At 59.6% G+C, this 13013-nt stretch overlaps 2 protein-coding genes across 2 annotated transcripts; one reads left to right on the top strand and one right to left on the bottom strand.

Annotated features, from left to right (window-relative positions):
- Positions 1–679: 679 nt before the first annotated feature.
- Positions 680–6614, top strand: FSTL3 (follistatin like 3). The gene is made up of 5 exons (XM_047777818.1): positions 680–845; positions 2194–2379; positions 4503–4718; positions 5314–5541; positions 5632–6614. The coding sequence occupies exons 1-5, from the start codon at positions 743–745 to the stop codon at positions 5685–5687; spliced, it is 789 nt and encodes a 262-aa protein (XP_047633774.1). The 5' UTR covers positions 680–742; the 3' UTR covers positions 5688–6614.
- Positions 6615–7374: 760 nt separating this feature from the next.
- PRSS57 (serine protease 57) lies at positions 7375–12354 on the bottom strand. The gene is made up of 5 exons (XM_047774454.1): positions 12240–12354; positions 11810–11963; positions 11262–11406; positions 8874–9137; positions 7375–7779 (listed from the first exon to the last, which is right to left on the bottom strand). Exons 1-5 carry the CDS (start codon positions 12316–12318, stop codon positions 7627–7629), a joined length of 795 nt encoding a protein of 264 aa, XP_047630410.1. The 5' UTR covers positions 12319–12354; the 3' UTR covers positions 7375–7626.
- Between the last annotated feature and the right edge of the window lie 659 nt (positions 12355–13013).

Genomic DNA, 13013 nt, shown 5'->3' with positions numbered 1-13013 from the left:
GAGCACTGACCCTTAGAGGAAAGGAGGCGGCAGATTGTTGGTGTGTGTGAGGAGGGGTGCCTGGGTGCAAAGGCCTGGGGAGCAGCAGTCTCAGGGCATGAGGGGCAAAGGCCAGGAACAGTGGGCACTTTGAAAGTCCTGTGGTATGATTATTGCTGTCAGCAATGTTGTCAAGACCCTTGGTTCTCTGGGTCTCTCTCCACCCCGCCCCTTCCCCCACTTGCTCACACCCAGCTGTGCCCATGGGCTCCAGCAGCTGGGTGGCCTGGGGGGAGGGAATGGCTGGGACAAGGTGGTCCCTGGGTGTGTTGGGTGTGTCCACGTGTAGGGGCAGGGAAGACTGGCCAGGACCCCAGACCTACACTTTGGCCACACAAGTGACCACATGCAAACCACGACGTGGTGCACGGATCCCCAGTCGTGCTCCCCGTGGGTCAGTCCAGGGCCTAGAGGAGAAGCCCCCCCTCAAAACGCGCGGCGACACCTCAAACTGACACCCACCGGGCCGGCTCCCAGGTCGGACTCCCGCCCCTCACCAGCTGCCGCCCACATCGCGCGCGACACTTCTCGCGCCCCGCCGTTCACGCGCCCCGCCCCGGCCAGCCCGCCCCGCCCCGCCCGCAGCCAGCGGGACCTTTATAGGGAGCGCCGGCCGCGCGCTGGAAGTCGGTGCCGCCGCCTTCCCTGCCGTCCGCCCGCCCGCGCGTCCGACGCGGGGGCCGCCGCCGCGTCTGCGTTCGCCATGCGTCCCGGGGCGCCGGGGCCACTGTGGCCGCTGCCCTGGGGGGCCCTGGCATGGGCCGTGGGCTTCGTAGGCACCGTGGGCTCGGGGGACCCCGCGCCCGGTGAGTGGGGTGGCCGGAAGGGGCGGGTGGGGCGGGCCACCCACGTGGGCCTGCCCGGAATGCGGGCCCCGGGATTGATGTCGGGTGGGGGGGGTGCCGGCGGCGGTGGCAGCAAGGGGGCAAAGAGCGGTGACCCGTGGCCGCTGCAGGTTGAATCCGGGAGGGCTTGGGGCTCCCCTCCCCCAGTCCCAAAAGGCCCAAAGGAGGGTCACCAGGAGGTCAGGAGAACAGATGTGACTCCTTCACAATTAAGTATCAAAAATCTAGTCACAATTGACTGCTAACATTTATTGGGCGCTTGGTGTCTACCTCTCTCCGCCCTCCTAGAATCTATGCAACAGTGTGGATACTCTTACACCCGGTTTCCAGATGGGGAAACTGAGACACTAGAGTCAGACAGTTTGTAAGTGGCAAAGCAGGGATTTGAACCTGGACCTGGAGAGGCAGGGCTGGTAGCTGGACTAGGACCTCCAGCTGTGTTTCAGATCTTCCCAGTCTCTGGCTTAAGCAGGCAGGCTGTTGGAATCTCATACCTACCACTTGTTGCCAAGATAGAGAGGCCAAGGAAGTCACATCCCACTCCTGGCCTCAGTTTCCCCTCTTACAAGGTGGTGCCAACGTGCTGGGCATCCAGATCTGGTCCCTGGAGGTGCTCAGCACAGTGCCCGGGAGCCTCGGAGCTCCCCGGAATGGGGGCTGGTGGCCACTCCTGCCCCTACTTAACGGTGCATAAACTGAGGGCATCTGCCCCCCATCCCACCCTGCAGCCCCACCCCAGTCCCGCAATGAGGGAAGCGCCAAGCCCCCTCCCCGAAGGCCGCGTCCCCGGGGAGACAGTGAGCTCATGCAAGGGGAATGTTCCCAAGTTGGAGTGAGTAAGAGGCGGGCCAGGAGAGGGGGGGCTGCCAGGCGAGGGGGCTCCTCGTGCCCTCGGGCGCTGTCTAGACAGAGGGCAGAGGCGGGAGAGGCAGCTCCAGGGCCCACTGACCCTGACATGTCCAGCTCTGGGTGTTTGACTGGTTGGGCAGGATGCCAGGCCTGGGCCAGGGGCCTGGATGGAGGGGGGACAGCTTCCCGAGATGGGTGGGGGTTGGCAGTGGAGCAGTGTGGGGGCTGGAGCATAGGGGGGAAGGATCTCAAAACAATCTGGAGCCAGAGTGGGGACACCTGGGCAGTTCTCCGCTCCTCCTTCACAGATTGGGGGCAGATCACCCGCCACCCCAGTCACTGAGTACCAACTGTATGTATCCCCATGGCCAGGAGCTGGGTGGAAGGTCGAGGCCTGAGTGTTGGGAGGGACACTGGAGGGCACCTTTGGCCTGGTAGGAACTGCCCCCCTTGTCTGCAGGTGGGGTTTGCTGGCTCCAGCAGGGCCGAGAGGCCACCTGCAGCCTTGTGCTGAAGACGGACGTGAGCCGGGCTGAGTGTTGTGCATCTGGCAACATTGACACTGCCTGGTCCAACTTCACCCACCCGGGGAACAAGATCAGCCTCCTGGGCTTCCTGGGCCTCGTCCATTGCCTCCCCTGCAAAGGTGAGACCCTGGGCAGCGGCCACAGGCCAGGGTTACTATAGTCAAACGCGGGATAGCTACGAGTGAGCTCCCCGTCTCAGGAGGTAGACAGAAGCTTGAGGCTGCTGGCAGGAGGGATTGTGGAGGGGATCCCAAGCTCAGAGGAGTTGGGGGCCTTCAGGTTCCCAGGCCTCAGCTTCCTGCAGTTGGGGATTCAAGAAGCTCCGAGGACTCCCCAGTTTCCTTTCCAGCCTCTAGGTCCTCGCTCACCTGCCTGGGTGGCCTTTCCCACCAGCACTCCACCTAGTGGAAGTACTCACACCTAACTACTAGAAAGTGGATTTTTCCCCAAATGGCCATTTGGGTTTGTGACCCCACACTCTGTTCCCAAACACTTATCTGCCCTTAACTCCACAGATTCCAGGTCTGTGGTTAGGGCCACAGCTGCATGTTTAACAAGCATTTGCCTTCTAGACCATGTTCTGTGATATGCTGCCTCCTCCATCAGAGAGAGTTCTTTGAAGGCAGAATGAATGAATGACCAAGTCAAGACATATTCTCTGGCCTGGAGAAGGGCTTGGGAACCTTCCCAGCTCCCTGTGCAAGGCTAAGCCTTCAAGGATCCAGAGGCACATGGGGAATGAATTTAAGGAAGTGGGCTCTAGAGCCAGGGTTTTAGGGGATGATTAGGAGTTTGCCAGCTGGAAAAAGTATAGAGAACATCAGCAGAGACCCTGTCCTGGGATCAGATCCTGATGGGTGGGGTCAGGAGCAGGGAGGAGGCTAGAGCTGAGGGCTGTAGACCTGCAGGCCAAGCTGAGGATCCTGGCTGGCCGCTGGGATGTGATTAATCCCAGATCAGCCTGGCTGGGTGGTCCTGAACTCAACTGCTATGTGCCCTGGTTGCCTCCAGAAGCCCTCAGACTTCAGAAAGTGCCTGACGGGGGAGTGAGATGGTCCAGGACACCCTGTCCCCCCCCCCCGCAAATCTGGTCTAGGAGACAGGAATTCAGCCCCGCCACTTCCGTTTTGGCCTGAGTGGAGGGAGCGTTTCCAGATGTGTGTGTGGGCGGGCAGTGTGGGACGCTCCCAGGTGCGGCCCACATGCCCTGGCAGGGGGACATAGGGAGGGCGCAGGCTGGTCTGTCTGGAGCATCCATCATTTTATGTTCACCCAATAAGGTGGGTTCCCCATTAGCCCCATTTTACACACAGGGAACTGAGGCTGAAATGCAAACTCGAGCTCAGAGACGGCCCTCCAGACCCACAAGCCACAGGACTGGGGGTCCACTGGGTCTGGCCTGGCGTTCTCATGCCGAGGTGTACTGGCTCTCCCCACTCACAGTTGTAATGGGGCGTCAGTGTCCCCCTTTTGTAAAACGATGAGAAAAAGGCACCACCTCGCGGGGGCAGTTGGGAGGCAAGAAGTAGCCTTTTGTGGGGCCTGAATTGGGGCGGGGACCCGAGAAAAAGGCTTGTTTCTGTACCTGAGAAACGGGACTGCGGGGGCGGTAACCCCTGGTTCAGAGGGCTCGGGTTGTGGCAAGGCCCCCGCCCCCAGGAAATGAGCCTCAGATCAGGTCGACGCCCCGCCCTCCCCGACGCCTCCTGCAGGGAGGTCCTGGCAGGCACAAGGAACAGACACTACCCGTCCTCCCCAGACCCGCGCCTGGACGGGGTGGAGTCCCCGAGCCCCCCCGCCCCCCTCCCCGGGCTGACGCAGCCGGCCCCCCGCCGGCCTTCCCAGAAACGCGCGTAAATCAGGGAACAGACGTCAGCTCTAGCGGATGGCCCAGCTGCGGAGCGAGAGCCGGACCGGGGATGGAAGCGGGTTCCCGGACCCCCAGATTCCGAACCGAGACGCACCCCCTCCTGCCCACAATGAGCCCCGCCTCCCAACAGACCCCTCCCCCACCCCGCCCCAGGAGCAGCCCCGAATCCGGGTCCAACCGGGCGGTGGCTGAATCTCGCCCTAATGGTCCCTCCCCCAGGCCCCAAACCAGTTCCCTCTCTCGTGCGCCCCGACTCTGGACTGCCCCTGACTCCGGCATAGCCTCTTATCGCTCAGAACAGGCGGCGGGGGCACGGGACCTCCGGCCTCGGCCACGTGCCCCAGCCCACGCGCGCGTGTCCTGTGTCCACAGATTCGTGCGAAGGGGTGGAGTGCGGCCCTGGCAAGGCCTGCCGCATGGTAGGGGGCCGCCCGCGCTGCGAGTGCGCGCCCGACTGCGCAGGGCTCCGGGCGCGTCTGCAGGTCTGCGGCTCCGACGGCGCCACCTACCGCGACGAATGCGAGCTGCTCGCCGCGCGCTGCCGCGGCCACCCGGACCTGCGCGTCATGTACCGGGGCCGCTGCCGCAGTACGTCGGGGCGGGGCCTGCTGGAGGGGCGGGGCCACAGAGCCTGAGCAACCTGTAAGAGGCTGCTGCAGCAGCACGTCGGGGCGGGGTCTTGTGGGGGCGGGGCGTGAAGCAGGCTCACCCAGACCGAGTGGGCTGTACCGGGAACGCTACTGCAGCGCGTGAGGGCGGGGTCTAAAGTCCAGGCTGCCCAAAGGGCGTTGTCTCGCTAATTGGGGCGGGGCTGGTGGTGGGCGGAGCCTAGGGGGCCTGTTTTGTTCCAACAGAAGTGTCACTAGATTAGGTCTTTGTGCGGTCGGGAATGAGGGAGAATTGGGTTCAGGTTTGGAAAGGGGGCTCTGGGTTTCATCCAGGGTGAGAGATATGGGTGTGTGTGACTCAGGAGCTTGTTGGCGCAGAGGGAGTGGGGGCGGGATTGAGAGTGGATCTTGAGTGTATGGGCGGGTCTCCTGGAAGGCCAGTGGCTTCCGGCCCGACTAGAGGGGCGGGTCTGAGGGTGGGACCCTATTGCTGGACGGCTCGCTCCGGGGAGGGGCCTGGGGCTCTGTTGGGTCGAGAGGAATGTACCTGACCTGCCCCGGCTCCTCACCTGTAGAATCGTGCGCTCACGTGGTGTGCCTGAGGCCGCAATCGTGCGTCGTGGACCAGACGGGCAGCGCGCACTGCGTGGTGTGTCGCGCGGCACCCTGCCCCGCACCCTCCAGCCCTGGCCAGGAGCTCTGTGGCAACAACAACGTCACCTACATGTCCTCATGCCACCTCCGCCAGGCCACCTGCTTCCTGGGCCGCTCCATCGGCGTGCGTCACCCGGGCAGCTGTACAGGTGCGGCGCGGGGCGGGGAGCAGCGGCGGGGTCTAGCCCCCAGCCCCTCTCCGCTCTCCTATTTCTCTCTTTGTACCTCCCACTCTACAGGCACCCCTGAGCTGTTAGATGCTGAGTCGGAGGAGGAGGAAGAGAACTTTGTGTGAGCTTGTGGGGCCGGCCTGGGCCTGGTGTTCAAGGTCTCCCCGTTTTATTTATTGCCACAGCAGAGTCTAATTTATGTCTGACGGACACTCCCCAGAGCCTGGACTGGTACCATTTTGGGAGCCCTGGTGCTCCCCCTACGATATCTTGGCAGGATTGGGGGAAGGAGGCCTGGGGGCCTGGCTGGTGGGTGGATGGCACTGCACCTGCACCCCAGGCACCATACTGCCCAGGAGGACCCCACTGCTTCTGCTCCTTGGGGGTAACTGTTAATTATCATGGCCCCTGAGAGGGCTGGGGATTTTCTGCCAGCAAGTAATGAGACACCCTGCCTTCTCAAACAGGAGCCAGGAGGTGAGAGGGGTCCAAGGCCTGGGTTTGTCCAGATGAACACCATGTCCTATGGTGCCCGACCCACCTAGGCTTGCTCACTGGCTCAGGGTGGGGTGCAGATGCCAAGACCCGCTGCACATCTGGCATTCTGGAGCTCTGCATCCATGGGTCACCCCCTTGGTGTGAGTGCCTACTGCCCTGTCCACAGGTGGGGTCCACACCTGGGACCCTTCAGTCCCCCACATCCTGCCCTGGCCAGGCCGCTAGGTCCAGTGCCCAGCTGGACCCGCCTCGCCTGCCAGCTGGATTCCCTTCACCTGCCTGGGCTGTTGCTGTGTGTCACCTGTGCCTGTGTGTGGACTGGAGGCTCAGACCTGAGGTTGGGGCCCAGTGGAGCAGGAGCCCAGCTCCACAAGTTCAGAACGTAGGGCAGTGGTGCTCGTCCTTCTCAGCCTCCAGGAAGTGCCTTATCTGTGACACCCAGAAAGTGCCCTTGAATAGTGGGTTTACCCTGAGCCCCCACCCGCACCCCGACAAGGCAACCTACCCCCTGGGGTCCTGCCTATCCCACCAAAGAAATAAACACTGAAAAAGCATCTTGGGATGTCCAGGCCTTGGTTTGTCCCTCTCTCTCTGAGCCTCTGTGCCCCCACTTCGGTGGGGGGGTTACCACCTGGGCCTGGAGTGCTGTTATGGTGGTGCCTAGGGGCTCTGGAAGCATCCAGGGGAGAGGCGCAAGCATACGTCCTTGGGGCAGCTGCTTCTGGTCTCTGGGCCTCAGTGTCCACCTTCAGGCTGTGGTCAGCAGCCCGGGGAGGACTAGGGGTGGGTAGGAGGGGCAAGGGAGGGAAGTTGGCTTAGGATACTTAGGGCTGCCCCAAGAAGCTGGCTGGCTTAGGGTCCAGATATGGAGACGTGGTCTGAAAAGGCTAAAGGTACAACAGAGACGTTGACACGATTAGGAATAGCACTGGCTGGGCCCCATGCAGCTTTGCCATGAGCCGGCACGGTTTGCTCCAGGCACTCTTCAGAGGGTGAGGACAGGCTTCCCATGAAGCCAGGCCAACCTGAGACCCCACCCTGGAGACCAGGAGACCCCACTCTCTCTCAGCCTGGCGCTCCAGGCAGGGGGCAAAGACTGGGAGGCTGTCCAGAGCTTGGGCTGTGGGGGAGGGGGTGTAGGTAACTCCAGAGGGGTCAGCATGGGGAGGGGATGAGAGGGTGGAGAGGAGCCCCGGGACCTGTGGTCCAGGTCCCTCAAGGAAGGGGTGGCGGAGCTGGACTCTTAGCCACGCTGAGGTCAAGAAGCTCGAAGGAATGTGGGTGGGCCCTGGACGTAGATTGTCCTGTCTGGTTAGTCAGGTCACAGTTTATTTGATTATTTTGCCCTGTTTGTTGGGAACCGATGCCACCCCCCCCCCGCCACCCACACACACACTATGCTTCCCTGGGTTTGGGGACCTCCGTGGTGGATGGAGAAAATTCCAGCCTCAGAAGTTTCCAGGAAGGAGCTGTTTGCATTGTTTGCCATCTTATCTGTGTACCCAGCACTGCTGTGGTTCAGGCAATTCCTGCAGGGACCCCAGTGGTCCTGGGCAGGGGGTCATGTCAACCCCGCCGAACCACGTCCCAGATCCAGGTCACAAAGGCAGACACCTGTGTGTACACGTCTGGGGTCTTGGGATCGCCGCACCAGAGGCCAGAGAAGGAGACAAGGCCGTGGGCCCGATTTCTGCACACCAGAGGCCCCCCAGAATCAGCCTGGAGGTGGAGGCAAAGGTGAGGTCAGGGTCCCTCTCTGGGCTTCACTTTCCTTAAGGAGAGCTGCCTCATGTGACTCTGATCAGGACCCTTCCTGCTTCAAAACCCTCTTACGGCTATTACAGCGAAGAGTAAACGCCTCACCTCAGCCTTTAAGGTCTCGAGGACCAGGCCCCGACCCACCTGTCTGCCCTCCTCTCCCCCAACTCCTTGGTTCCAGCCATGCCAGCCTACCTTGCAGGACGTCAGCAAGCAAAGTTCAACCTCTAGGCTTTTGAGTATCATTGAGGCCCGTTGCTGCCCCCTGCTGGACGCTGCTTGTATGAATACACAGGGCTGGAGGATCTTGTGCAGTACACGACCTGCTTAGCGGTCCACAGCAGCCCTGTGACTGGTCTCTCTGCCTGACAGTCCTTCCCTTAGATCTTCTCAAGGCTCCTCCAAGTCTTGTCTCAAAGGTCCTTTCCACAGAGAGGCCACCCTGAATACTCGCCCTAAAATTCTTACTTTGTCCTCTTCCCTCACCTCCCAGACCTATCATTGCAATTGCCGTTTGGAATTGGCTCTGACCCTATGAAGTAGGTACTATTCATGCAGCAGTTTTACAGATGGAGAAAGTGAGGACCTGAGAAGTGAGGTGACTTTTCCAAGACCACACATCTGGCAAGTGGCTTAGTCTGGATTTGGACACAGGCAGTTGGGCTCCAGAGTCTGAACCACTGCACTCTCTTGTCTGGAGCAAAAGATCTCCTCACGCTGAGTTTCTCCCTTGGCACCAAGGCCAGATTTGCCATTAATTTGTACAAGGTCTTAGGAGCAGGAGTTTCTTCCTTGAGATCTGTTACTGCCCCCTACTGACGTTGCTTTTAAATACACAAATTAGTTCTTTGTGTAGTGTGCAACCTGCACAGCCACATGTGGCAGCCCTGTAACCCAGGGCAACTCCTTGCCCCTCTAGGGCTTCAGGCAAGGCCCATCTGGTCAAAGGTGAGCTGGCATTTAGTCCCTAAGGCTCTGCTCAGCTCTGCCCCTCTCTGTGGGTCTTGGTTTCCCTGTTCCGTCCAAGCACGCAGTACCAAGAGCGTATATCTTACCGAGCAGAAGCCGCGACGCTGGCGGTCCCCGCTGCGGGTGCAGAGCATGGCAGGGCCCAGCTTCCCGTTCCAGGAGCTGTTGCAGACATCCAGACCCAGCACTTGGACCTCGGCCTCCATCAGCCCAGGAGGTAGCTCCTCAAAGTCAGACACGGAGCCCCAGCCGGCCACCTTGCAGGGTGCCCCGGCTTTGAGTGGCCTGGCATCCCTCCGTGGCAGCTGCAGCAGACCCACCGCTGGACCCAGGATGGCAGAGCTGTTCAACTGCAGGGGGAGTGCTGAGTTTAGGAAACCTCCCTCCCCGTGCCCACCACTGCTCTTGCCTGTTTGCCTTTCTGGGACACCTGGTCTCTTCTTAGCGTCATGGCGAGAAATTAGTGGCAGCAAATATTAGTCTGTCAGAAGGCCCTGCTGCTTTTGCCACCATGTGCCCAGACCCATCAGGCCTCCCCAGCCTCCAGCCTTACACCTTCAGCTGCCCAAAGGGCCCTTCTACTCAGCCTCTCCCTCCCTGCTCTAAGCCCACCTGTAGCTCCACACTGCCCCCAGGACAGGGGATAAAACCTCTCCGCCCACCCTCCAGCCAGAATAAATTTACTTCTGTCCCCTTGGTCTCCCCCTCTGTAATACTGTACCCCCGCCTGGGCCACCTTTCCCAAACAGCTTTTAGGACTCAGGCATCACTTCCTCCAGGAAGTCTTCCCAGACTGCCAGAATAGGATGGGCGCCTCCTCTGGGCTCCCATGTGCCCCTGTTAAGGCCACTTTACCTAGCTGCCACGTGGTTACACTAGGTGCTCAGAAAGGGCCAGCCCTGGGGCTATTTGGTCCTGGCTATGTCCCCAGCAGCCTGGCACACAGCTGGTGCTCGGTCAACAGTGATGGAATGAATGACTCAGGCCAATGATTTCGGTACTCACTCCCTGACTTTGGGCACACCTCTGATCACCCCCAACCTCAATTTCCCCATCCACACAATGGGATGGGTGAACCAGAGCAGGGGCCCCAGGCTTTAGGGTTTCATAGATGAGTAAAATCCATACCCAGGCGCTCCTGCTTCTAGCAGCCCATTTTTGTCCTGTTGAGTGTCTCCTCTACTCAAAAAAAAAATTTTTTTAATGGCCACACCCATGATACATGGAAGTTCCCAAGCCAGGACTTGAGAGATTGAATCCTAGCTGTGGTAACGCTGGATCCTTCAACCCTCTGTGCTAGAGCAGGGTGGGTACTGGACCCATGCCTCTGCAGCAACCTGAGCCACTGTAGTCAGATTCTTAGCCCACTGTACCACAGTGGGAACTCCTGTTTGACTTTTTCTTTTTTTTTTTAACCACATTTCAAGGGTAGTTTTGGGATGGTCTTCCTCTAAAAAGATATCCTGGGAGTGCCTGGAATTGAATGTGGGGTTCCTGGACAGGAGCTGCTCGGGGGTGGTTCCCCAAGCCAGAGGAGCGGCTAGAGGTCCATGCAGAGGGAGGAAAACCCACATGGAGGGCCCAAGGGGATGGGGGCTAGGGGCTCAGACAGCACTGGAGTCTCTTTTTTCCCCTTCATATGAACATTGAGCACCTGCTGTGATGATAACGGATAGAGGCAGAGCCAATGGCACGGCTGCTGGCAGCAGGTGTGGACCACACTGGGCACTGAGGTGTGATGGGGAGAAGAGCTGGGGAGTTGGGGCAGCTGCAGGATGGGAGGTGATCAAGGGAGGTCCTCTGAGAGGGACAAGTGAGTGAAGACTTGAAAGCCACGCAGAGTTGTGGGGGACAGTGCTCCAGCGGGACCATGGCTGGTGCAAAGGCACAGAGGTGAGGGCCTACGGGACGGCTGGTGGCTCAGCGAGCAGGGGGTCTTCCTCAAATGGGGGTCCAGGGGGAGAGTGTGGGAGGCACAGAGGGCAGAGGAGGGATGTGACATGACTCACTGCTCACAGGGTCCTTCCAGCTGTTTTGTTGTTGTTTTTTAAAGTAGGATCTCAGTTGTGAGACTAGGGATTGAACCTGAGCCACAGCAATGAAAGTGCCCTAAACCCTAGACCACTAGGGAACTCCCCTTCTTCCAACTGTTTTTATTTTATTTTATTCTTTTGTTTGTTTGTTTGTTTAGGGCCACATTCGTGGCACATGGAGGTTCCCAGGCTAGGGTGTGAATCAGAGCTGTCACCATTGGCCTACACCACAGCTCACGGCAATGCTGGATCCTTAATCCACTGAGTGAGGCCAGGGATAGAACCTGCATCCTCAAGGATACTAGTTAGATTCATTTCTGCTGAGCCATGAGAGGAACTCCCTTACAGCTGTTTTAAAAACAGGTCAGGCCATTATGAGGTGGCCAGGGACAGGCTATATGTGCGTCTGGTGCCCCCCCCCCCCCCCCGCAAACAACTCACCTGCAGCAGACAGATGTCACTGGTATGGGTCATGGGCTGGTACTCAGGGTGCATGATGACGGCTGAGATACTGAACACCTGCTGTGTGGCCTCTGAGGTGTGCAGAGCATGGGCCCCCAGCACCACCAGGCCTGTTTGGGGGTCTCTGTGGGGTGGGAGGGGCTAGTGAGCCAGGCTGGGGTGAGGGCCGCCCAGTGCGTGTGTGTCCCCCCATCTGCAAAGCTGTTCCCACTTCAATTATGGTATTAACTCCAATAGCTGCAATGTTAGTTGTAATCCTTATTATAAAAATAGAATGAATATAATCATACTTATTGCAATTATTCTAATTTCCACCTCAATTATAGTATTGCCTCCAATAATTTCAATATTAATGTTAGTAATTGTTATAACCATATATTCAGGGTGAACGTAAGGGTTATAACATCCATGGACAGTCAGGACTGTCTGGCAACCCCGCAGCTGAGGGGCCCCTCTGCACAAACCCCCCTCCCACCCACACCAGAGCACCACCTCCCACCCCTGGGGAGGCTGGCAGGGGCGCTCACCTGTCCTTGAAGCAGTGGGCAGCCGAGAGGACCCAGCGGGCCTGGAGAAGGAAGCCCCCACAGTGGTGCTGGCCCTGGAAGCTCACGGACGCCATGTAGGGCCGGGAGTGGGGGGTCACCTCATGGCCCCCAATGATGTGGGCTGCCCAGGAGCCTGCAGGCAGAGTGGGCAGCATGTTGGGCAGCCCAGGTGGGCTTGGGGTCAGGCTCCTCGAGGAGAAAGAGGCAGAGATGCCCAGAGGATGCCCTGGAGTCTGCTGGAGGGGGGTCAGGACCTCACAAAACCTGGGCCTGGCCAAGACCCCTGCTGAGACCAGAGAACAATAGCTGTCTGGGATCTGAGTAGCTTCAGGGGGAGGGCATGGGGGGACTGGGGTTTCCTGATTGGAGCCCCCATAAGGGGTTCTGGGGGTGTCTGGGGGGTCCTTACCTGGGGGCCTCATACGCAGCATCAGGGCAATGGTTACAGCCAGCAGCAGGCAGTCCCAGCCCCCCGCCCGGGGCGCCATGGCTGTCACCAGCCGGCGTCTCCCCTGAGAGTTCTGCAGGCAGGTCCCCAACTCCACCCTTTCTCAACGGCCAGGAAAGAGGGAACTGCGCTGTGGCCTGTGGTTGGAGGCCCCTCTAGGCCTTGCCAGCAACACCCGGTTCTGAGCCAGTGTCTCAGAAAGCAGGATGATTCTCCTGCCGTGGGGTTGTTGATAATGGTAATTCCATGGGGGTGGGGAGGCAGGAGACATGTGCATGTGTGTGTGCGTGTGCGTGTGCGTGTGTGTGTGTGTGTTTGTCCTAGCTCTGCCAGGCTATGCAACCCCTGAGATCACTTGCGCTATGCTGCTTACCTCGGTTTCCCCAGCATCTCTGGTGCACAGGGGGCAGCGCTGGAGCCCACAGTGACCTCACAGGGTTGGGGCAGCTCCAGGCTGCAGGGCTCTGGTCCCATCCTGCCTGTCCCAGCCTCAACCTGTTTTCCCAGGAAAGCCCTGTGATTGCCGCTGCCTTTGTTGCTCATACTGAGCACCTAAGGTATACCAGTCTCTGGTACGGTATGTGCTGGGGACAGAGCAGAATGTGACAAAGCCCCCACCACCACCACCACTGGCGTTTCTCCGGCTTGGGGGTGTGAAAGCAGTGATCTGGGTTCACGGCTAAAGAACAGGATCTGGTAGCCAGAGCACACCGAACTTGTCTGGTCAATTCAGTC

Source organism: Phacochoerus africanus, chromosome 4 (assembly GCF_016906955.1).
Source record: "Phacochoerus africanus isolate WHEZ1 chromosome 4, ROS_Pafr_v1, whole genome shotgun sequence".
NCBI classification, from domain to species: Eukaryota; Metazoa; Chordata; class Mammalia; order Artiodactyla; family Suidae; genus Phacochoerus; species Phacochoerus africanus.
This window is presented reverse-complemented; position numbering and strand designations above follow the sequence as displayed.

Excerpts from the sequence above, each read along its gene's own strand:
- PRSS57 (XM_047774454.1), bottom strand. The coding sequence starts at position 12,318 with ATGGCGCCCCGGGCGGGGGGCTGGGACTGCCTGCTGCTGGCTGTAACC. Across the intron at positions 11,964-12,239 it reads GCTGCGTATGAGGCCCCCAG|GCTCCTGGGCAGCCCACATC; the intron begins GTAAGGACCCCC and ends CTCTGCCTGCAG. Across the intron at positions 9,138-11,261 it reads GTGACATCTGTCTGCTGCAG|TTGAACAGCTCTGCCATCCT; the intron begins GTGAGTTGTTTG and ends CTCCCCCTGCAG.
- FSTL3 (XM_047777818.1), top strand. The coding sequence starts at position 743 with ATGCGTCCCGGGGCGCCGGGGCCACTGTGGCCGCTGCCCTGGGGGGCC. Across the intron at positions 2,380-4,502 it reads CCATTGCCTCCCCTGCAAAG|ATTCGTGCGAAGGGGTGGAG; the intron begins GTGAGACCCTGG and ends CTGTGTCCACAG. Across the intron at positions 5,542-5,631 it reads TCACCCGGGCAGCTGTACAG|GCACCCCTGAGCTGTTAGAT; the intron begins GTGCGGCGCGGG and ends CCCACTCTACAG.